This window comes from Pelophylax lessonae (genome assembly GCF_965119305.1).
Source record: "Pelophylax lessonae genome assembly, chromosome: 10".
NCBI classification, from domain to species: Eukaryota; Metazoa; Chordata; class Amphibia; order Anura; family Ranidae; genus Pelophylax; species Pelophylax lessonae.
This window is the reverse complement of record NC_138777.1, coordinates 17,745,170-17,770,671: the sequence shown is the minus strand read 5'-3', so window position 1 is coordinate 17,770,671 and position 25,502 is coordinate 17,745,170. Positions and strand designations below refer to the sequence as shown.

Below are 25,502 nucleotides of genomic sequence, written 5' to 3'. Positions count from 1 at the left end.
AGTTCGCACCTGCCCCGGTGTGGTAGCCAGGCACTATAGCATTGTGTATAAGTCCTGGGGGCAATCGAGTACCAGTAGGCCTGTTTGTCTTATGGGAAAGGAGGCTGCTATAGGTAAAGAACACAGAAGATTGCTATAGTGTCTGACCAACTGCGCTATGGGTAAGCGTGACACAGATTATACGAATGCTGCAGCCAGACTCATCCACTTTACCAACTGCTCAATGTCCACCACCCCTCTCTGCCATTCCCTTCAGTTGCTTTCTATTGCCCAACTAATAAAATCCAAAATGCTAACATACAAAGCCATTCACAAATCTGCCCCAAGCAACAGCACCAATCTCATCTCATTGTATCACCCAAATCATCCTCTTCGCTCCTCCCAAAGCCTCCTCCTTTATAGCCCCCTTGTCACCTCCTCCCATGCTTACCTCAGGACTTCTCCACAGCCTCTCCCACACTCCACAACTCCTTACCCCATCTGTCCAGCTGTCTTCTACTCTGTCCACCTTTAGGCAATCCTTGAAAACTCATCTCTTCGGGGGAAGCCTATCCTGCCTCCACCTAATAATTGAACTTGTAATTTTCCATCAGTTAATTCTTCAGTTATTTTCTTTTGTATCACTTGCCCTTATATATTGGGTTGTACACTCTCACTAGCAAGGCCTTCCTAACCCTCTTGAATTGAATGCTATTGTATCTGCACCAGGGGCGTAACTACAGGGGTTGCAATTGCAACCAGGCCCCATGCTCCAGGGGGCCTGTGTGGCTCCCCTGTACACCTGGATAGGAGGGGCGGTGGGGGCAGCATGTAGAGAAATCACTGTCGTTCTTTTTCCTCCTGTAGCTGCAGGAGGAAGATGGAGGAGATTGGTTCCCCTGTATGCTGCCCCCACCGCCCCTCCTATCCAGTTCACTTGTGTTCTGCTGTCTCTGGGCCCCTGTGTGCTTCCCTGCCCCCCGCCCCCCCACTGTGCTCCCTTCCCTCTCCTGCCAGCTGCTGCATGGGATGTATCACAATAGAGAACCAGGAAGGGGGTCGGTAAATATGTAATTTACCAGCTCCTTCCTTTTCTGAATGGACAAAGTCATAGTAAGTCACATTGTAATGAAAAAAATAAAAAGATAAAAAATAAAAACTACTGACACCAGTGGGTGACCTTCCAGGATCGCAAAGGTCACACTTGCGACCGGTCCCTGGCTACGCAAACTGTTGGCGCTATATACTGTAAATCCTTAATAATAATAATTACAGGCACTGTAGCGCCAGGAGCTGGAATTAAGTTTTAGGTTTTCATTTTTTAGTAATAAATATATATTTTCTTCAAGGTAATAATCTCATGCAAATAGTATTCGGTATTCTCACTTACCTGACACCTCCACATTGCGAGTTGCTATGAGCTTGTTCCCTGCAATATACACATTACAGATGTACTCCCCTTCATCACTTTTCTGCACATTGTACAGGGTGAGACTGGCGTTGCCTCTTTTAAATTCTTTCCCATCAACATTAGACATTTGTCTATATGGTGTATGGTGGCCATTTGTAAACAGATATACTTTATGTTCACTTCCTTTCAATGACCTCATATCCCAGCGCACAGCATCTGTAGAGAAGTCCAGATCCAGATCCCTTTGTGGTTGATCTCTGTCAGTTAGCACACAAGGGATTGTCACATTCTGTCCCAGGAGCGCTTCAACAGATAACGGACTATCCATGATTTTTACTGCTGAAAGGTAAAACAGACAAACAATAACATACTAAAGCAATCTATTGACACGAAGGTGGCATTTAGAATTTATTAAAGTGGAGATCCGGCCACGAAAATATTTTTTCAATAAAAATACCCCTGGGACAGTCAGGGCTAGTACATTGCACAATGGATAGCCTCTGTACTGTCCCGGGTCGCACTTACCTTTTAGAAGAAATACTTACCTTGAAAATTTCTTCTCCAGCGCTGCCATCTCCAGGTGTTGGCAGCTGAAGCCAGCGCGATCCTCTTCTGTGTCCTCTTCCGTGTCCCACAAAGCACTGCACCAGCCCCGCCGTCACTTCCGGGGCAGGAGCGTCATCCCTGCACAGCTTCTGGGCATGCCCAAAAGCTATTTAGCAGGGAATGACACGCCTGCACCGAAATTGAGGAGCGGGGCCGGTGCATTGATCCCTGGGAGCAATGACGTTCAGCTCCCAGGAGTCAACGCAAGAAGGAAGTGACGGCGCGGGCCGCTGCCGCAGAGGGAGGAAGTGGAAGGAAGGGAAATATATTTTCTTCAATAACAAGGTAAGTAATCAAAAAAAAAAATTGTGACTGTCCATTTCTTTTACAGGTGACAAGCGGATGGCCCAAAGTGCATTTCGTGGCCGGAACTCCGCTTTAAGCAATAAGAAAGCCAAATGGCCTTCCTCTTCCCTTATGCCCTTAAAATCCACATATATCTCCTAAAGAACCACTCCTGGGTTTTGTATAAAAAGGTACATAGCCATACGTCCACTGAATTTGCAAGTACATTGTTCTGTACAAACAGGGCTAAAACAGAAGTTTTTTAGGTTATTTTCTTTTCTGAATGTGTCCCGGTTCACGAATATGCATACCTCCCAACTTTTTGAGATGGTAACGAGGGACACACTTTAGCAAAAGTATGTAGGCAAAGGACATGCCACCTGCCATGCCCCCTAAAGGTGAATTATCCCCATAAAAATTATTAGTTAAACCCACAAGTGATTTGTTTTTTGTTTTTTTACCACTGCTATTCCATGATACTAGCTTTGAGATTTGCAAATCTAGCAATTTAGAAATGTGATGAAAGGTTTAGCACTGTGAAACACTTTCTGAAAGATAAATAGTGCATTTTATATAGAACTATATAGATCAGACCAAAAATGAGGGGCAAATGAGGAGGCAAGAGGGACAGAGGGACTTTGTTCCACATCAGGGACAGTTGGGAGCTTTGCATATGCCATGCGGGGACCCTGCAAATCCACTGCGGGTTCCTGCTTCGCACTCGCAGGCAGTGCAACACACTACCAGAGGGGAATCACTGGGGGTGTCAATACAGGGATTGTCACTCCAGAAATAAAGAGATTATTCTCCCACTCTACAAGACTCTGGTCCAGCCACATCTGGAGTATGCTGTCCAGTTCTGGGCACCGGTCCTCAGGAAGGATGTGCTGGAACTGTAGAGAGTCCAGAGAAGGGCAACAAAGATAATAAGGGGAATGGAGGACATCAGCTATGAGGAAAGACTACAAGCACTGAACTTATTCTCTCTGGAGAAGAGACGATTGAGGGGGGATGTGATATCAATGTACAAATATTGTACTGGTGACCCTAGCATAAGGAAAAAACTTTTCAGAGAAAGGGAATACAATAAGACACGTGGCCACTCACTAAAACTAGAAGAAGAGCGGTTTAACCTTAAACTATGTAAGGGGTTCTTTACTGTCAGAGCGGTAAGGATGTGGAATTCTCTTCCACAAACAGTGGTATCAGCAGGGAGCATCGATAGTTTCAAAAAACTATTAGATGGGCACCTTAACCACTTCAGCTCCGGAAGCTTTTACCCCCTTAATGACCAGGCCATTTTTTGTGATTCGGCACTGCGTTACTTTAATGAAAGATTGCGCGGTCGTGCAACGCTGTACCCAAATACAATTGATGTCCTTTTTTCCCCACAAATAGAGATTTCTTTTGGTGGTATTTGATCACCTGCAGTTTTTAGATTTTGCGCTATAAACAAATAAAGAGCGACAATTTTGAAAAAAAAAAAAAAACGCCATATTTTTTACTTTCTGCTATAAAACATTCCCAATAAAAAAATTTACAAAATCAAAATTTTTTATCAGTTTAGACCAATTTGTATTCTGCTATGTATTTTTGGTAAAAAAAAATCCCAAAATATTTTAATTGGTTTGCGCAAAAGTTATAGCGTTTACAGAGGGATAGAGTTTTTGAATTTTTTTTTGTATTAGTAATGGCGGCGATCAGCGTTTTTTAGCGGGACTGCGACATTGCCGCCGGACAGATCGGACACCTAACTGACATTTTTGACACTTTTTGGGGATCAGTGACATTACTACAGTAATCAGTGCTAAATAATATGCACTGTTACTGTATAAATGACACTGGCAGGGAAGGGGTTAACACTGGGGGTGATCAAAGGGGTTAATGTATGCCTAAATGTGATTACTGACTGTGTGTGGAATGGGTTCTGTAACAGGCACAGAGAGATCGGGGGTTGTAGCTTAGCTGAAACTGCTGATCTCTCCCTGCCTATGTGACAGAAGACTCGCCTGCTTTGTTTACATAAGCAGGCGGGTTTTCTGTCAGTTTCTCTGACGATCGCGGGAGGCTGGCGGTTCCTTCCGCGGCCCGCCTACTGCTGCGTCTAAACACAGCGGGAGCGTGGCTCTGGCAGCATGTGCGCAGCCCCGGCAGCACATGCGGGCCCCCGAGACCTCATGCACAAAATCACATAGATCTACGTGATTTTGCGCAGTCGAGCCGCCCTGCCGCAGTAATACTGCGTTGGGCGGTCAGCCAGAGGTTAAAGACCTACATACAGGGGTATACGATGTACTGTACAGTTAACAGTAAACACATACACATATTATGGGTTGAACTGGATGGACTGATGTGTTTTTTTCCACCTCAACAACTATGTAACTACATAACAAAGTTAACCGTTTGCCGACCGCCGCAAGTACATATACTGCGGCAGTCAGCCCCGTGCAGGCAAAGTGACGTACCGTACGTCACTCACCTGCGAGCCAATAGGGGGCGAACGCGCGCCTCTGGACATTTTTTTTGTGAATTTCATATAAAAAAATGTGAAAAATATTTGTTATTTTTGAAAAATTGTCGCTATTTTTTTGTTTATAGCGCATGATCAAAAAAATCGCACAGGTGATCAAATACCACCAAAAGAAAGCTCTGTTTGTGGGAAAAAAAGGACGTCAATTTCATTTGGGTACATCGTTGCACGACCGCGCAATTGTCCGTTAAAGTGACACAGTGCCGAATCGCAAAATAATTCCTGGTCAGGAAGGGGGTAAAATCTTCCGGGGCTTAAGTGGTTAACGACAACCCTAGATCAGTTTGCATATGGCAGTGCAAACTGTCATGCGGACATGAATTGGAACACATAGGTGTGAACACCCATGCAATCCGATTCTTGTGTGATCTCAAAAAAGGGTTCTGTGCGACTTTGGTCCGAATGCGATGCAAATTCAGCCATGCAATCTGTATGGCTGAATTCGCAACACACAGACATTGCATGTGATTTGCAGAGGAGTGCGCTCTGTATCACATGCGATGTCTGTCTTAGCATATGTGTGAACTGGCTCTTAAAGAGGTTGTACACCGAGAAAATTTTTTTTTCTCTTCTTTACATCCTGAAAGAGAAACCCATAATGAGCTAGTATGCATCGCATAGTAGCTCATTATAAAATACTTACCTTAGAACGAGCCCCCGCCGTGCCGTCCGCTTACCTGTATGACGGGCGACATGTATAGTCGCCCGTCTTCCGGGATCGCGGCATCCGGCCATCTGATTGACGTCACTGGCTGCATTAAAGGTAAATATCTCCTAAACGGTGCATGTTTAGGAGATATTTACAGTACCTATAGGTAAGCCTTAATATAGGCTTACCTATAGGTACAACTTCCTGAGGAGGGTTTACTTCCTCTTTAATGTTTTTTTTTTTTTTTTATAGGCAGCATTAAATACCGCATTATGGCCACTAGATGGGGTTTGGTATAAGAAATACATACATCTTCATTACAAGAGATACAATGTAACAATTTTATAGAACACTAGAAGAAATTAGCAAATACATGTAGCTATTGGTCGCATTGGTGCCTCCTGGTAGCCTAATCAGCAATTTATACTCACCATGCCTCCTCCTGTTGCAGAAGTCCATTTTAAACATTTAAAGGAGTTGTAAAGGCAGAAGGTTTTTTTTTTTTGATCTTAATGCATTCTATGACGTCGCCCCGGTCCTCCAAGGGCATAAAGTCGAGTGGGGGCCATCTTTCCCTCACTCGACTTCCTCCCATCGCTCCCGAGGATCGGAGGATATCCTCCTTTACCGATGCCTCCGGTAATCCGGGAAATGACCAGAAAGCAGCGGGAGGGGTGCACCTCTCCCACTGCCTTTAAAAGTGATCTTGTGTTTTTTGCAAGAAAATGACTTAGAACCCTCAAACATTATATAATTTTTTTTTAGCAGAGAGCCTAGAGCAGCGATGGCGAATCTATGGCATGTGTGCCACAGCTGGCACCCAGAGCCCTCTCTATGGGCATGCGAGCCTACAGCGCCAGCGTCGCCAGGGTAAGGAAGCAGAAATCCCCTAGCCAGGCAGTCATTTGCGGTGCTGGCATGGGGGAGCCGACTCGCATCAGTACGATCGGGCAGCAGGGTGGGTAATGTCTGTAAATCCCTCCCTGCATGTAGCCCAGTGGGAAGGACTTACACTCAGTGTCTGCTGCTGTAAGCAGCGCCGCAATGCCTCTGTAAACTGAGGAAGAGGAGAATGACTCCTCCCTTTCCTGGACTTTGAGAGCGGCTGCCTGTGCAGGGGCTCGGGCGCTGAAGCATGACCATGTGGAGGACTGTGGAATGTGTACACAGGTAGGACACTGCTATGAGAGGGAAGCCAGTGGTCACTGCTTTAGGAGAAAAAAAAGGGGGGGTGGTGGTGGACAACTACTGTGTGTTTAAGGGAGGTGATGTGAAGGGGGCAAAGGGCACGGCCACCCCGATAGCAGTGTCCTCTACCGCCCTACTTATCCCCCCCCGAACCCTGAATTCCGAGCATAAAGCACTCCTGATCCCTGAATTCTGAGCGTAACGCACTCCTTATCCCTGCATCCTGAGTGTGACGCACTCCTAATTCCTGTATTATGAGGGTAAACCACTCCTAAACCCTGCATTCTGAGCACAACGCACTCCTAAACCCTGTATTCTGGGTACAACGCACTCCTGATGCCTGCATTCTGAATGTGACACACTCCTGATCCCTGAATTCTGAGCGTAACGCACTCCTTATCCCTGCATCCTGAGTGTGACGCACTCCTAATTCCTGTATTATGAGGGTAAACCACTCCTAAACCCTGCATTCTGAGCACAACGCACTCCTAAACCCTGTATTCTGAGTACAACGCACTCCTGAGGCCTGCATTCTGAATGTGACACACTCCTGATCCCTGAATTCTGAGCGCAATACACTCCTGATTCCTGCATTCTGAGTGTAACGCACTCCTGATCCCTGCATTCTGAGCGCAACGCACTCCTGATTCCTGCATTCTGAGTGTAACGCACTCCTGATCCCTGCATTCTGAGTACAACGCAATCCTTAAAGCGGAGTCTTGGCCTCAGGGGTCAATTTCAGCTAAAAATACCCCCCGGGAGATTCCATAATGGATAGCCTCTGAACTGTCCCGGGTCTCACTTACCTGTAAGAAGAAATACTTACCTTGAAAATTTCTTCTCCAGCGCTGCCATCTCAGGTGTGGGCAGCTGAAGCTGCAGTGTCCCTCTTCGTGTCCTTGCATGCACTGCAATGACCCCCACTCGTCACTTCCGGTGCAGGCGCGGCATCCCTGCCCAGAAGCTGTTTAGCAGTGAATGCCGCGCCTGAACTGGAAGAGACGTGCGGGGCCGGAGCAGGCGCATTGATTCCTGGGAGAGATGACGTTCAGCTCCCAGGAATCATCGCAAACGGGAAGTGACGGCCCGCAGAGGGAGGAAGTGGAAGGAAGGTGAGTATATTTTCTTCTATAATAAGGTAAGTGACCAAAAAAAAAAAAAAAAAATTATCAATTTCCATTTCTTTTTCAGGTTGCCCTTATCAAGCGGATGGCCCAAAATCGATTTTACAGATTTTGAGGCCGGAACTCCACTTTAACCCTGCATTCTGAGCATAACGCACTCCTTTGAAAAAGCACAAAAGGTTTTTTTTGGGCAGAATCGTACGTTTTTGGTCTTTTAGGGCTCATTCAGAGGAGTGATCAGTCCCATACTCTGTACTGAGCCGCTGGCAGGTTTAATTCAGTGTTGGCACTTTGAAATAAATAAGTTGGTTTTTTGTTGCAGTTTGGGCACTCGGGCTCAAAAAGGTTTGCCATCACTGCCCTAGATTCAAAATAGCAGTCGTTGCAATATTTTATGTTACACAGTATTTGCGCAGCAGCCTTTTTAAATTAAATTTTTTTGGAAGAAACACTTTCATGAATTACAAAAAAAAAAAAAAAAAACAGTAAATTGACCCAGTTTGTTTGTATAATGTGAAAGATAATGTTAAGCCAAGTAAATAGATACCCAACATGCCTTAAAATTGCGCACACTCGTAGAATGGCGACAAATTGCGATACTTGAAAAATCACCATAGGCGACGCTTTAAAACATTTTAACGGTTACCTGTTTAGAATAACAGAGGAGGTTAGTGCTGGAATTATTGCTCTAGCCTCTAACAATCGCGGTAATACCTCACATGTGTGGTTTGAACTTCGTTTACATATGCGGGCGTGACTTACGTATCCATTCGCTTTTTGCGCACGAGCACAGAGGGACGGGGCGCTTTATTTTTTTCTTTTTATTCTTATTTATTTTATGTTATTTGATTTCTACACTGTCCCTTTTAAAAAAAAAAAAAATTTTTGATCACTTTTATTGCTGTCACAAGGAGTATAAACATCCCTTGTGACAGTAATAGGCAGTGACAGGTACTCTTTATGGAGGGGTTGGGGGTCTATAAGACCTCAAACCCCTCCTCTGCACTTCAAAGTATTCAAAACGCCAAGTTTTGCGGTTTTGAATGCTGTCATTTTTTTTTTTTAAATCTGGCTCCTTTAAGGCTCCAGTACCCGGAAGTAACGTCATGATGTCACTTCCGCGTTACTACATCGGAGACCTGATCAGAGCTGAATCCAGGTTTATTCGGGACTCCAACCAGCCAGTGGACGTGCCGGCTGGTTGCTTGGGAGACCCGCGTAGAGCCGCGTAAGGCAGCGGGAGGGAGGGGGGGGGAACGTTTGCTTGAATAACGGCCGGGCGGCTTCTGAGCCGCATCGGCTGTTATCTTCTGAAAGCTGACCCCCGGCTCTAAAGAACGGTATCGGGGTGATACTTGCAGCTGCATATCATTCCGCTACAACCACTTCTCCGAACCAACGTACAGGTACATTGATTTACGGGAAGTGGTTAAGAAGTAATGGCGTCTCACAAGCGTCCCAGCGATTAGCTGCAATTTGGAATCACGTGCAGAATCATGGCGATTCCGCACACAATTCGGATCGCTCATGTGTGAATGGAGCCTAAGAATGCATTTGAGTTTCAGTGCACCACAAAACACAGATGAGAACCGTCTTTGCGTTATGGTGCTTTTCACTGGGTAAAGTGGCGCATACTTGTTTATAGTTGCTGAAGTGCGCTCCCAGCCCATTCATAATTAATATTCAGTCTTAACCCTTTTGTTGTTGCCACCATAACCGCTACTCATGGATGCTGAGAGTTTTACATTTTTTCACTGTACTGCCAGTGGCTTTAATTCTCGGTATGCTTCAAAAGAGATCAAGGGTAACATTAGAGCCCTGATATTTCTTTAATCACTTTAGCTCTGGAAGGTTAAACCCTCCTAATGACCAGGCCAGTTTTTTGCTATTTAGCACTGCGCCACTTTACCTGGCAATTGCACGGTCATGCGATGCTGTACCCAACTTAAATTTATATCATTTTTTTCACTCAAATAGAGATTTCTTTTGGTGGTATATGATTACCACTGTTTTTTTTTTTTTTTAACTCTCTGCTTTCAATGCCGGTTCACACATATGCGATGCGGGAACCCTGCAAATCCACTGTGGTTCCTGCATCGCACTTGACTCGCAGGCAGTTCACACTGCTATATGCGAATCGCTAGCATTGTTACATAGTTACATAGTTACATAGTAGGTGAGGTTGAATAAAGACAATAGTCCATCTAGTTCAACCTGTGTAGGTGTGTGTGGCTGTAATCATCTCACATAGCCCTGAATGTTCTGATCCTTGAGATGTACGTCTAAGAGTCTTTTGAAAGCCACCATACTACCCGCAGAAACCACCTCTTGTGGTAGAGAATTCCACAATCTTGTTGCCCTAACAGTAAAGAACCCCCCGCGTTGCCTGAGGTTAAAACGCTTCTCCTCTAATCGCATTGTATGCCCTCGAGTCCTCATGCAATCCCTTCGAATGAACAGCTTTTTTTCTAAGCTGGGATCCCCATTAAGATATTTATAAATTGCTATCATGTCCCCCCTCAGACGTCTCTTCTCCAGGGAGAATAAATCGAGCGATTGTAGACGCTCTTCATAGTCAAGGTCCTCCAATCCCCTAATTAGTTTAGTTGCCCTTCTCTGGACTCTCTCCAGCTCCAACACATCCCTCCTGAGGACTGGCGACCAGAACTGGACGGAATACTCCAGATGCGGTCGGACCAGAGTTTTATAAAGTGGAAGGATTATAGTCTTATCTCTGGAATGCATCCCTTTCTTTATGCATGCTAATATTCTGCTGGCTTTGGAAGCTGCCGCTTGACATTGCATGCTGTTTCCTAATCTATCATCAACCAAGACTCCCAGATCCTTCTCCATTTTTGATTCCCCCAAGGGCTCCCCTCCTAACGTGTATTGTGTTTTTATGTTTTTAGTCCCCAAGTGCAAAACCTTACACTTCTCCACGTTAAACCTCATTTTCCATGTCGTTGCCCACTCTGTTATTTTGTCCAGGTCATTCTGTAGGATATCTGCTTCATGTTGTGAAGTTATTGCCCTGCCCAATTTTGTGTCATCTGCAAAAACTGATATCGAACTACTGATCCCGACCTCAATGTTGTTTATGAATAAATTGAACAAGGTTGGTCCCAAGACTGAGCCTTGGGGGACCCCGCTTACCACCTCAGACCAGTCTGAGTATGCGCTGTTTATTACTACCCTTTGGACACGCCTTTTTAGCCAGTTCCGTATCCAAGAGCAAACCCTGCTATCGATACCTGCAGACCTTATTTTATAAATTAAGCGCTTGTGGGGAACTGTATCAAACGCCTTAGCGAAAACCAAGTACACCACATCCACTGGTCTCCCCCTATCTAGCTCACAGCTCACCTCCTCGTAGAATGTTAGGAGATTGGTTTGACAAGAACGCCCATTTGTAAACCCGTGCTGATTACTGCTGATGATGTTGTTGTCCTTAGCAAACTCTACGATATAGTCCCTTATCATCCCCTCCAGAAGTTTACATACTATTGATGTCAAACTGACAGGCCTATAATTTCCCGGGATATGCCTCTGGCCCTTTTTGAATATTGGAATTACGTTAGCTTTCTTCCAATCCCCTGGTACATCTCCTGTCCTAATACTGTCAGCAAAGATCAGGAACAGTGGTCTCGATATAACTTTACTGAGTTCCTTGAGTACTCTCGGATGTATGCCATCCGGTCCTGGTGATTTGTTTGTGTTAAGTTTATCCAGCCTTTCCCTGATTTCCCCCTCTGTTAGCCATGGTGGCAAGTCCTGTTTATTACTACTAACCATACAGTCATGGTCAGTGTACCCCTCCTTTTCCTGTGTAAAGACTGACGAGAAAAAAGCATTCAGCACGGTTGCTTTTTCAGTGTCCTCTGTAACCATCCTCCCATCATTGTTAATTATGTGTGCAATATGCTCTGCCTTAGTTTTTTTGCTGTTGATATATTTAAAGAATTTCTTTGGGTTTTTTTTACTATCCTCTGCTATTTGTCTCTCAAAGTTGATTTTAGCCATCTTGATTTCTTGTTTACTTTTCTTATTTGCCTCCTTGTATTGCTCGAAAGCCGATACTGTGCCCTCTGATTTATACTTCTTGAAGGCCAATTTTTTCCCCCTAATAAGTTTTTTGACGCTACAGTTTAGCCAGCCAGGTTTGGCTTTGTCTCTTCTAAATTTATTTCCCATAGGAATGCACTGCAAGATGCCTTTGCCTAATATGTTCCTAAAGCATTCCCATTTTTCCTCTGTGGTCAGGGATCCCAGGGTTTGGTCCCAGTTTACCCTTTCCATCATTGAGTACAATTTTGGAAAGTTTGCCCTTTTGAAGTTTAGGGTTCTTATGTTCCCCACTTGCCTTTTTATATTGTTATTTATACTAAATGTGATCATCCTGTGATCGCTAGAGCCCAGGTTGTCCTGGACTCCTACCTCCGAGATTATGTCTGGGTCATTAGTGAGCAATAGATCCAGGACTGCGTTTTCTCTGGTAGGGGAATCCACCAACTGTGACATGTAATTATCCAGTAAGGTTTCCGTGAATAGACGGGCCTTCTGTGAGTGTGCAGTCCCCTCTTCCCAGTCAATGTCGGGGTAATTGAAGTCCCCCAATACGATGACTGATCCCAATTTTGCCACTTTACCCATTAGTGCTAAAAATTCCAGCTCTACCTCCTCCCCTTGGTTAGGTGGCCTATAGCAAACCCCCACAATTACTTTCCCCTTTTCTCCTTCCCTATGGAGTTCAACCCACACAGATTCTAAATCCATGCTCATCCCATCCGTAATGTCACTCCTTTCTGTCACCTTTATATTGTTCTTGACATAGAGACATACCCCTCCCCCTCTTTTTCCTACCCTGTCCTTCCGGTACACCGAATACCCTTGGATATTGGCCAGCCAGTCATGTGAGGGGTCGAACCAAGTCTCCGCTATTCCCACAATGTCTATGTCCTCCTCATGTACTAACATTTCCAACTCATCCATTTTATTAGCTAGGCTCCTGGCATTAGCATATACCCCTCTTAGTTTTAAGGAAGTTAAGCGCAATTGGCGGTTATGTTTATTCCTGTTTGGTCTGAGGTTCTCCCGCACAGACCCGCCAATTGACATTGTGGACCTACTGTCGCTGCTGACACTACAGCTGCCTTCTGTCCTCTGCTCCCTCCTGACTGACTCTACTTCTGAGCCCTCCCCCCCCGTCTCCTAGTTTAAAAGCCCCTCCAACTTGGTGGCCATCTTTCTCCCCAAAAGAGCTGTACCGTCCCCATTAAGGTGCAGCCCATCCTTACTAAAGAGCCGGTAGCCGACTGAGAAGTCAGCCCAGTTCTCCAGGAACCCAAACCCCTCCTTCCTACACCAATTCCTCAGCCACTTGTTAAGTTCCCTAATCTCCTTCTGCCTCTCCTGTGTGGCTCGAGGTACAGGCAGTATTTCAGAGAAAACCACCTTGGAGGTCCTTTTCCTCAATCTATTACCTAAGTCCCTGAAATCGTTCTTAAGGATCCTCCACCTACCTTTAACTTTGTCATTAGTGCCCACATGCACCATGACCGCTGGGTCATCCCCAGCCCCACACAACAATCTGTCTGCCAGATCTGCGATGTGCCGAACTCGGGCGCCCGGTAAACAACAAACTGTTCGGTTCACGAGATCTTTTTTACAGATTGCCCTCTCTGTCCTCTTGATAATTGAGTCCCCAACTACCACAACCTTTCTAACCCTTCCTGAGTCATGGCCCCCCTTCTTCCTGGAGCCGTCCCTCCCCTGGCAGCTGGGGGAGGGTGCATGCTCCAGCTCTGCCACCCCTGAGCTGATATCCCCCTCAACCTGCAACTCAACAGATTTGTTAGGGTGTACCAACTCAGGATTGGCCTCCCTGGCTCTCCTCCCTCTACCCTTCCTAACAGTCACCCAGCTGCGTACCTCTGCTGCTTGCGTCTCCTCTGTTCCTCCCTCCTCTATGCTGGCCCCTACCAGCGCCTGATAGGTAATGTCCAAGCTCCTTTCCAGGTTGTTGATGCCACGCAGTGTTGCCACTGTGTTCTGTAGGTCCAGGATCTGGTCTACCAGAGCAACAAGTTGCTCACATCTTGCACAGCAGTATTCGCCCTCGAATGGTTCATCAAGGAACGCATACATGCAGCAAGAAGTGCACTGAGTGGCATCCCCAATCCTGTCGGACATTATTACCCACTACTCTATGGGGATATATTAACGAACTGCTCTTCCTAACCTACACTACCTCTAACTTCCCTGGTACTAAACCTGGGGTACTCACCAGTCGCTAATATACTAACCAGTCGCTAAGATACTCACCAGTAGCAAAGATCCAACAGACGCAAAGATACTCACCAGTCGCAACGATACTCACCAGTCGCAACGATACTCACCAGTCGCAAAGATCCAACAGACGCAAGATACTCACCAGTCGCAAAGATCCAACAGACGCAAGATACTCACCAGTCGCAAAGATACTCACCAGTCGCAAAGATACTCACCAGTCGCAAAGAATCTCACCAGTCGCAAGATACTCACCCGATACACACCAGTTGCAAATATACTCACCAGTCGCAAGATGCTAACCCTCGCAAGATGCTAACCAGTCGCAAAATGCTCACTAGTCGCTAAGATACTCACCAGTCTCTAAAATACTCACGGTCGATCAGTCAAGAGCGCCGTCGGTCGGTCGCAGAACAGTCTTGTCGGTCGCAGAACAGTCTTGTCGGTCGCAGAACAGTCTTGTCAGTCGCAGAACAGTCTTGTCGGTCGCAGAACAGTCTTGTCGGTCGCAGAACAGACTTGTCGGTCGCAGAACAGTCTTGTCAGTCGCAGAACAGTCTTGTCAGTCGCAGAACAGTCTTGTCAGTCGCAGAACAGTCTTGTCAGCCGCAGAACAGTCTTGTCAGCCGCAGAACAGTCTTGTCAGCCGCAGAACAGTCTTGTCAGTCGCAGAACAGTCTTGTCAGCCGCAGAACAGTCTTGTCAGTCGCAGAACAGTCTTGTCAGTCGCAGAACAGTCTTGTCAGCCGCAGAACAGTCTTGTCAGTCGCAGAACAGTCTTGTCGGTCGCAGAACAGTCTTGTCGGTCGCAGAACAGACTTGTCGGTCGCAGAACAGTCTTGTCGGTCGCAGAACAGTCTTGTCAGTCGCAGAACAGTCTTGTCAGTCGCAGAACAGTCTTGTCGGTCGCAGAACAGTCTTGTCGGTCGCAGAACAGACTTGTCGGTCGCAGAACAGTCTTGTCAGTCGCAGAACAGTCTTGTCAGTCGCAGAACAGTCTTGTCAGTCGCAGAACAGTCTTGTCAGCCGCAGAACAGTCTTGTCAGTCGCAGAACAGTCTTGTCAGCCGCAGAACAGTCTTGTCAGTCGCAGAACAGTCTTGTCAGTCGCAGAACAGTCTTGTCAGCCGCAGAACAGTCTTGTCAGCCGCAGAACAGTCTTGTCAGTCGCAGAACAGTCTTGTCAGTCGCAGAACAGTCTTGTCAGTCGCAGAACAGTCTTGTCAGTCGCAGAACAGTCTATCAGTCGCAGAACAGTCTATCAGTCGCAGAACAGTCTTGTCAGTCGCAGAACAGTCTTGTCAGTCGCAGAACAGTCAGTCAGTCGCAGAACAGTCTTGTCAGTCGCAGAACAGTCAGTCGCAGAGCAGTCGCAGAGCAGTCTGTCAGTCGTTGACGGTCGCAAGCAAGGTCAGTCAGTCACAGATCCCTATGGTCAGGCAGTCACAGATCCCTAAGGTCAGTCAGTCACAGATCCCTATGGTCAGTCAGTCACAGGATGGTCAGTTAGTCACAGGTTGGTCTGTCAGTCCGTCAGTCACAGGTCCCAAAGCACGTCACACAGCTGCAGAGAGATACTCACCAGTCGCCGCTGCTCCTCCTCCCCTGCTTCCGTGAACCTCCCTCCTCAATACTGTGTGGTGTCCGTTCACCGCCGCAGCCGCCGCTCCGCCGTCTACCGCCGCGGCTTACAGTCCCGGTCCTTCACGTCCCGGTCCCGCTCTCTGTTCCGGTCTCTCTGTCCCCTGCACTCGCGCCGGCTTCTGGTGACCTAGTGCGGCTCCCCCGCACGTGTCACCCGGCTCTCCTCTACACACACTCCTCCAGCTGCTCGCTGCTGCTCGCTGCTGCTTGCTCCTCCCACTTCCGGCTCTCCAGGAGCTCACATGTAATTGTCATTACAAAGTTAACAACACCTCCAGATCAGTTTGCATATCGCAGTGCAAACTGTCAGTTCGGACATGAATCGGATCGAATAGGTGTGAACACCCATGCGATCCAATTCTGGTGCTGACCAAAAAAAACGGTCCTGTGCAACTTTGGTCAGAATGCGATGCAAATTTAGCCATACACCTACGCAACGCACAGATATCGCATGTGATTTGCAGAGCAGTGTCTGACGTCGCATATGTGTGAATCGGCACTAAAGCATATCCAATAAAAAAACGTTAAAAATCAAACCAAACTAAAACCAAAATGTATTCTGCTAAGCGCTGGTTCACACTACCGCGACGCTACTTCCCGGGGCGACCTCCGAGATCACGGTGCGAGCAGCGCGCCGCGACCTCGGAGCGGCCGCCACGGACTTCATAACATTGAAGTCTATGGCGGTCGCCTCCTGGTCGCCCCAAAGAAGCTCCGGACCCTTTTTCTAAGTCGGAGCGACTTGTGTCGCTCCTATTAGAACGGGTCCGCAGCTTCCCTATGGGAGGCGACCTGTGGCGACCTGTGAGGCGACCAGGTCGCCTCACAGGTCGCCTCAGTGTGAACGGGGGCTAAGTCTTTGATAAAAAAAAATCCCAATATGTGTATATTGATTGGTTTGTGTGAATATTATAGCGTCTACAAACTATGGTATATATTGGAATTTTTGTTTTTTCTTATATACTAGTCATGTCTTGATAACGTCATCGGGGGCCACGCCCACAATGGCTATATAACAAGCTGCAGAGACCGGAGACCGGCATAATCACCGGAGACATCGTCGGAGGAGGACTGGAGGAAGAAGAGAAGAGCCGAGGGCAAAAGAGCGGACAGCAAAAGAGCAGAAGACCAGGAGAGGGAGAAGACCAGAGCAGAGAAGACCGGATGAAGATTTTTAATAAACTTTCCAAAATGTCTCCTGTCGTTATTTACATACACTGCCTTTTATGGGGTGAATGGGTAGGGGTACAGTGTACCCCATACCCATTCACATAGGGAGGGGGTCCGGGATCTGGGGGGCCCCCTTGTTAAAGGGGGCTTCCAGATTCCGATGAGCCCCCTGCCCGCAGACCCCCACAACCACCGGCCAGGGTTGTGGGGATGAGGCCCTTGTCCTCATCAACATGGGGGCAAGGTGCTTTGGGGTGGGGGGTGCAGAGCTCCCCCTGCCCCAAAGCACCAACACCCCCCCATGTTGAGGGCATGTGGCCTGGTATGGTCCAGGGGGGATGGGGCCGCTCGCTCGTCCCCTCCCCCTTCCTGCCCTACCGGGCTGCATGCTCGGATAAGCGTCTGGTATGGATTTTGGGGGGGGGACCCCACGCCGTTTTTTCGGCATGGGGCTACCCTCAAATTCCATACCAGACCCGAAGGGCCTGGTTTGGAACCTGGGGGGGACCCCCACGTAGTTTTTTTCCTTTTTTGGCGTGGAGTTCCCCCTCAAGATTCTTACAGTGCAAGTCGCGCGGACTTGCGGTGCGACTTCCATTCAAATCAATAGGCTCCCATAGGGAACCATTGATTTTGAATGGAAGAAAAAAAAACTTATAACGTGGCTGAACGTAGGTTCATCACGTTCGGTCACGTTTAGTCACGTTCGGCCGCGTTTTTGCGTTTGAAACGCCGGGAAACACACGTTCGAACGCAATTAATTGCGTTCCAAAAAACGTCCCTGAACTCAACTGCCTGCAAATGACTGTAAACGACCCTGTGTACATGGACAGATAAGATAAAATGTAGATGGGTTCAGGGGCTTCTGAAAAAAAAGCCCAACTGCTCCTAAACAGCCATTTACAACGTCCCGTGTACATGGAGCCTAAGAAAAAAAAAATTAAAACACTCCATCCCTCCATGCGATTGCGTACGCAGGTCCCACCCGCATATGTAAATGGTGTTCAAACCACGTATATGAGGTATCACTGCAATCGTCAGAGCGAGAGAAATAATTCTAACACTATAACTCCTCCGAACAGTCAACCAGTAAGTATTTTTAAAGCTATGTCTATGGAGATTTTTAAGTACCGTAGTTTGTCGCCAATTCCATGAGCGTGCTCCAGAATTTAAAGCATGACATGTTAGGTATCTATTTACTTGGCGTAACATCAACTTTCACAAAATACAAAAAAATTGGGCCAACTTTACAGGTTTTTTTTGTAATTCATGAAATTGTATTTTTTCCCCAAAAATTGAGATTGAAAGATCGCTGCGCAAATACAGTGTGACATAAAATAGTGCAACAATCGCCATTTTATTCTCTAGGGTCTCTGCAGTTGTATGTAATTTTCTAGCAAAAAATACTGATTTTTACTTGTAAACAACAAAGATCAGGAAAAAGACCCGTTTAACAAGTGGTTAAATTGGCCTTACTATGTGTATGTATGAATGTGAATTAGGGACCTTAGATTGTAAGCTTGAGGGCAGGGACTGATGTGAATGTGCAATGTATATGTAAAGCGCTGTGTAAATTGACAGCGCTATATAAGTACCTGAAATAATAATAACACCAGAAACAGGAACGTGCATGTAAAAAAGTGGCTTTTTTTTTTTTGTGGTTTTAAAGCTAACGCCCGAGTGATTTTTTTTTCTCCCTGCCTGTAAACTCCCCTGCCACTAAACTCCTAAATCTGCCTATAGCAGTGGTCTCAAAACTGCAGGCCTGGGGGCCGGATGTGGCCCTTTGCTTGACTTTACCTGGCCCTCGGGGCATTATTCCTCCAACTGACACGAAACATTATTCTGCCAACTGACACCAACATAAGGGCACTATTTCTCCCAATGATACCAGCAATGGGCCACTATTCCTCCCCCTAATACCAAATGTGACGATGTGTTCTCCCACTGATGCCAGGAAAATGTAATCTCCTGCTGGTCACAGTTCGGCCCCCCTAAAGTCTGAAGGATAATAAACTGGCTCTATGTTTGGAGATCTCTGGCCTATAGTGTCTATGGACCTAGAAGGGATAGGGCCATCTTACCGAATGGGCACGCTGGGGGGGCCCGGGGGCCCCACTTTCCCAGCGACCCAATCCCAGCCAAGCATTAGTCCCGATTCCCGTGCGCATCCCGCCACCGAACTTAGCAGGTGGAAAGCGCCTGTTGGCCCTGCATTGCTGTCAGGCCACTTGAGCCATGGACGGGGGAGCCCACAACTGCAGGAATTCCTGTCCGCCTCCATGGGAACAGGCGCACACAGGACAGTCGTGTCTGACTCCCATCCGTGTGTGCAGGGCAGCCATCAGGGGGGGACAGCCCATACACATGTAGGGGGCCAGAGCGTTCCGAGGGGCCCGGCTGCCCAGGTCCCAACCAACGAGACAGAGTTGTTCCTGCTGTAGTAACTAGCAATTTCTAAAACAGGGCGGCTGCAGAGTAAGCCGATGCAGCTGAAGGGATGTTTCTTTGCTCAATATATGAGGCCGTCTCTTTACTGGATTGGGATGTCTCTTTGGTGAATATATGGGGATGTCTCTTTGCTGGATTGGATTAATTTTCATATATTAGGTTGTAAAAGTGTTAAATTAGAAGTGGGTGCACTGAAGGACTCGGTGGGATGGCCAGTGGGCGGATTCGGTGGGACGGCCAGAGGGCGGGCCCTGCAGAATGTTGGTGGTCAGTCCTGGAGGGGCCCAGGGCTAAAGCTGTGTAAGGGGCCCCAACATTTCTGATGGCTGCCCTGCGTGTGTGTGTTCACCGGACCCAGCCGCCGAACTTGGAGGCTGTCATTAGCCTGGCACTGCTGTACCAATAAATATCGCCTTATCGATAATTTGCATTTTTATTCTCGTGGGTGATTGTGCAGGCGGGGCCCCATTGCACTGCATTGCCCGGGGCCCTTTAATGCTCTTAAGATGCCACTGTGAAGGGAGTTAACAGTAATAAAAGCTGAAACTCCTGTAAGAGCAGCTTCTTTGAGCTGCACTGTGCATGAGGCCTAACCTCCCGTTATATAACATGGAATACTGTACAGGAATATTTCAGCCCGCCTATCCCGCCATATTCACACTGTAACCATTAACCCTTCGCTGACCCCGACATGCAAGAGTCACTCACCTGTTTGCGTATAGACCAGGAAAGGAAAGCTGATTAGAATTAGAACTATCGTTGCGTTCCATACTAGAAACATTTCCCCCAGGACACATCTTTTTGAGATATTTCTACTAAGGCCCATATATCAATCTACTGAACCCCACCCTGAGTGCTCGGCTTCACCATTACAAGACTAAACTACTTTTACTTTCACTTTTTAGGGTGAAATTTAACGTCTGCTGCCATCTACCGACACATACAAGTACTGCAGTCTCAGCAAGAAGCATTTACCACTGAACCTGTTTCTGACACTTTTTGTTTACAAGTTAAAATCAGTATTTTTTGATAGAAAACTACTTAGAACCCTCAAACATTATATATATTTTTTTAGCAAAGACTCTGGAGAATAAAATGGCGGTCATTGCAATATTTTTTGTCATGCAGTATTTGCGCAGCAGTCTTTCAAATGCCATTTTTTTGGAAGAATTACGAAAAATCAAATTTCACTGCATTTAAAAAACAACTAAACAGTAGAGTTAGCCCATTTTTTTGTATATTGTGAAAGATGATGTCACGCCGAGTAAAAAGATACCCAACATGTTATGGTTTAAAATTGCGCACACCCGCGGAATGGCGACAAACTACGGTCAATAAAAATCTCCATAGGCAAAGTTTTAACATTTTTTAACGGTTACCAGTTTAGAGTTAGAGAGTAGCTCTTTTTTTTTAATTATTGCTCACGCTCTGGCGATCGCGGCGATACCTCACATGTGTGGTTTGAACAGCGATTTAATTTGCGGCGCGACTTCCATATACGTTTTCTTTCGTGCGCAAGCTAACAGCGATGAGGGCGGCTAAATTTATTATTTTTTTTCCTATTTATTTATTTATTTTTTTATTTAGAAAAAAAATCTGATCACTTTTATTGCTGTCACAAGCAATGTAAACATCCCTTGTGACAGCAATATGCAGTGACAGGTACTCTTTATGGAGGGATCGAGGGTCTAAAAGACCCCCAAACCCCTCCGCTACACTTCTATGTATTCAAAACGGCGAAAACTGCATTTTTGAATACATTCACTTTTTGAATCTGCTGCCTTTAGCAGCTGAGTAACCCGGGTGTGACGTCCATCCAGCCAGCGGATGCACCGGCTGGGTGCTCCGGTGTCCGGTGGGACAGGAGACCCGGGCAGAGCCGCAGAAGGCGGCGGGAAGGGGGGGCGCCTCCTCCCGCTCGCCAGGGTAAAGATCGAGCAGCTCCCGAGCTGCATCGGTCATTTCTGCCGGAAAGCCTACCGCCGGCTCTAAAAAACGATACCACGCAAAGCCAGCCGACGTAGGTCTACATCACTGGTGGTAAAGTGGTTAAAGAGGAAGTAAACTCTCCTCTGCAACTTGTACCTATAGGTAAGCCCATGATAAGGCTTACCTATAGGCATACCTCCCAACCGTCCCGGAATTCGCGGGACTGTCCCGCAATTTGGAGTGAGTCCCGCGGTCCCGCGGAGCGGGCTGAAGTCCCGCAAAATCATCTGGCCGGCCATCTCTTCTCCCCCCTCCTCCTCCCAGCTCCGCCCCCGTCTTCTGCTCCTGCCTCTAAGCGCCAGGAAACAATTTTTTTTTTTTTAAACTTTGTGTTCGCTCTGTCATTTTTTTTTTTTTCTTTTTTTAGGGGTAGGGGGGGGCGGCGCATCCCACGCCATCTGGTACAGGTAAATACTTCTGTGTGGGGCCTCTGTCTGGGGTGGCAGTCCTGTGTTGCTGTGTGTCCCCCATGTCTGTGCCGGTGTGGGGCTCCCCATTGCGATCCCTGTGGGGGTCTTCTCTATACATGCGCTGCGGTGCGTGAGTATATTTGGGGGCCCCTTCCCCTGTGTCACTTCGGTGTGTGTTTGGGGGTGCAGACGTTGTGTGTGTGGCGGCTGCAGCGGGGAAAAACCGTGCGGTCCGCCATCTTTACTTTGGGCAAGCATGTTGGCTTCACTGTGGGCTGATTTACATGCTGTTTTGGCGCCATCCGTTGCCATCTTGCGTGTGACAGAACGATCGTTCCATACACATGTCGGCAGCCATTTTCCCGGAGTCTCCCATTCAGTTCTATGGGCAACCATTTTCCCTGGGTCATTTGCAGCTTATAGTTCAGCCTCTCATGACCTCACTTCCTTTTCCTCTGAAGCAGCGATCTAGGTGGTAACAGTTTTCTTCTCCTATTGGGGGTCTTTTGTCTCTGTTCATATAGCGGTGGGCTGCGCACTCCGCAGCGGTTTTAAAGGGACAGTACCCTTTTATTGCACTGTTATTTTCACCTTGGGTAATGGAATCTCAGGACAGCAAATTCCCTCCAGCTCTGGTGGGGGACCCCAGTCCTGCTGTGGCCCCTGTTATGCCTGTTTTAGCCGCTGTAGTGGCGTCCTTAGTGTCCAAAATGGAGGTGCTGATGGCTGAACGTGCTGCTAGGAAGAAGCCCAGATTATCTCTCTCCTCTGATTCAGATGGTGATATGGCTGCTGCGGCGGGCGTTCCCTTTTCAGGGTCTCGCTCATCCTTAGACCCGCTGGGGTCTGAGGGGGAGGCGGAGGTGGAGGGGGTTGATGTTTCTCCCCCGGGGTCGCCTGAAGAACGAGCGACCATGGATGAGTTGATTGTTTCTGTAAAAGAAACTCTACATTTGGAGGATGAGCCCAGTCCTCCGGGCATTGTGTCCTCATTTGGGACACACAGGACCCGCAAGTCAGCGCAGGTTTTTCCCTGCCCCGCTGAGTTTAATTACACTGTTAATGAACTGTGGCGCACTTTAAAACGTCCATTCATGGTACCTAGTCGGTTTAAGTTACTTTATCCCTTTGCACCGGCTACGGAATCGCGATGGTGTGTGCCTCCACAGGTGGATCACACTGTGGCAGTATTGAACAAGGCTACCTTAATTCCTACTGAGGAGACCCCGGTTTTTCGGGATCCCACGGACAGGAGGTTGGAGTCTCTGGCCCGCCATTCCTACACGGTGGCGGGTTCCTTGCTCAAACCTGTTTTCGCATCTGTTCTGGTGGCTCAGGCGGTGGCTGATTGGACTAAAGTGCTTAGGAGCAACCTCGTGTCTGATTCTGTCCCACCTGCCAGGCTGGATATGGTGGATCAAATTCACCAAGGAGTCATGTATTTGTGCGATACGGCCTTAAATGAGGCCCCTTTGGTAGCACGCCTATCTAGTGTCGCAGTGCTTAACCGTCGGCTGATCTGGCTGAAGAGCTGGTCGGCTGACCAGACATCACGGAAAGCAGTGGCTGATTTTCCCTATGCAGGTTCTCGCCTTTTTGGCGAGGCATTGGATACCTTGGTAATAGCCGTCACGGGGGGCAAAAGCACCATGTTGCCCCAGAACCCGAAGCACAAGTCCTTTCTTGGCAAGCGGGGTTCCGCCTCTCGACCCAACCAGGGGTCCTTTCGTGCCTTTCGGAATCAAACCAAGGGCAAGCCCTTCAAGGGCCAAGGTAGCCAGAAGAAGCCCTGGACGGGCAAACAGAAGTCCGGCAGTGCCGGTGCGGCGGGTCAATCCGCCTCTGCCTGAAGGGGCGCCCTCACCCGTTTCAGGGGTGGGGGGACGTTTGCGCGGTTTCCTCCAACCTTGGCTGCTCCGAATTCCGGACAGGTGGGTTCAGGAAATCATTCGATCAGGGTACATGATCGAATTCCTTTCCTGGCCGGCGGACAGATTTTTTCCCTCAAATCTTCATTTGACCCCAGGGCACCTGCAGGACCTGCATCAAGCGGTGCAGGACCTCCTTGCCCAGGGGGTGATCGTCCCAGTGCCTCATCGGGACAGGTTTAGGGGGTTTTATTCCAATCTGTTCACTGTGCCCAGAAAGGAGGGCAAGGCGCGTCCTATTCTGGACCTGAAAGCTCTGAACCGCTTTGTGCGCGTTTGGAAGTTCAGTATGGAATCTCTCCGCTCGGTGGTGGCCTCCCTGAGTCCAGGGGAATTCCTGGCCTCTATAGACCTGAAGGATGCGTATCTGCACATCCCCATTTTCGAGGGTCACCAGAGGTACCTTCGGTTCCCTATAGCGGAGGACCACTATCAGTTTGTGGCGTTACCTTTCGGTCTCGCTTCGGCTCCAAGGGTCTTTACAAAAGTGTTAGCGCCGGTTCTAGGCCTGCTGAGGGCACAGGGCATTGCGGTCTTGGGATATCTGGATGATCTCATCTTAAGATCGAGTGTCCGCCAGGACCTACTGCGCGATCTGTCCACCACGGTACAGATGCTTCAGGAGTTCGGATGGACCATCAATGTACAGAAGTCGACCTGGTTCTGGACTCGGTTCAAGCAAAGGTGTTTTTGCCGGAGGACAAGCTCCGGACCTTACAGGACGAGATCAGGTCCCTCAGGGACAAGCCATCCTCGTCACTCAGGACCTGCATTTTTTCCACAAATAGAGCTTTCTTTTGGTGGTATTTGATCAGATTTTGCACTATAAATAAAAAAAGAGCGTCAATTTTGAAAAAAACGCCATATTTTTTACTTTCTGCTAAAAAACATTCCCAATAAAAAAATGTAAAAATCTAATATATCTAATATCAGGCAAATTTGTATTCTGCTACATATTTCTGGCAAAAAAAATACCAAAAAGCGTATTTTAATTGGTTTGCGCAAAATTTTTTAGCGTTTAAAAACTACGGGATAGATTTTTGGACTCTTTATTTTTATTTTTTTATTAGTGGTGGCAGCAATCTGCGATTTTTAGCGGGACTGCGACATTGCGGCGGACAGATCGGACCCCTAACTGAATTTTTTGACACTTTTTGGGGACCAGTGACATTACTACAGTAATCAGTGCTAAATAATATGCACTGTTACTGTATAAATGACACTGGCAGGGAAGAGGTTAACACTGCGGGTGATCAAAGAGGTTAATGTATGCCTAATATGCTTATGCCTATGCGGCAAATCCACCACCCTCTCCCAGAAGGACGGCCGGGAGGCAAATACACCAACCCCCCCACCCCCAGCCAGCATTCTTATCTCCTCCCTCTTCCTGGCCAATGGCTTCTATTTTCAGCCAATCAGGAAAGGGGTCTCACAACCCACTTCCTGTTTGGCTGGGAGGAGAATCAGTGTGATAATAGAGAATATTTATTTGCTTTTGTCATACAACTGGGTGGGCTCAGAGCACAGTGCTCTGCGCCCCGAGCCCACCCTTTTTTGAAGCCTATTAGAACCTCTGGCTCTAATCAGGTGCTTAAAAAAAAACAAAAAAACCCTCATTGGAATCCATGCGTCTGGTGCCCTGCATGTAGATTAGCCACAATGACGTCACTACTGCCAGTCACGCACAGCCCCTGAAGAAACAGAATGGGCGGCCATTCCTTCAGAGCGCATGCGCTGATGACGTAATCGGCGCAGTACACAGTAAATATCTCCTAAACGGTGTAAGTTCAGGAGATATTTACAGTACCTATAGGTAGGCCATATCATAGAATTCCCCATAGGTACAAGTTACAG

At 47.5% G+C, this 25,502-nt stretch overlaps 1 protein-coding gene across 2 annotated transcripts in view; it reads right to left on the bottom strand.

Annotated features, from left to right (window-relative positions):
- The window catches only part of LOC309565853 (uncharacterized protein), a 227,274-nt gene that overhangs the window by 31,439 nt on the left and 170,333 nt on the right, over positions 1-25,502 (bottom strand). Inside the window, exons 1-2 of one of the 2 annotated variants that reach the window (XM_082270867.1) lie at positions 20,030-20,207; positions 1,370-1,729 (exon numbers count right to left, since the gene is read on the bottom strand). The exons of the other annotated variant lie outside the window; for it this stretch is intronic. Coding sequence (XP_082126993.1) covers positions 1,370-1,729; positions 20,030-20,147 — 478 coding nt within the window. The 5' untranslated portion in view covers positions 20,148-20,207. Of the gene's footprint in view, positions 1-1,369; positions 1,730-20,029; positions 20,208-25,502 lie in introns of those variants that run through there. 2 annotated transcript variants of the gene reach the window in all.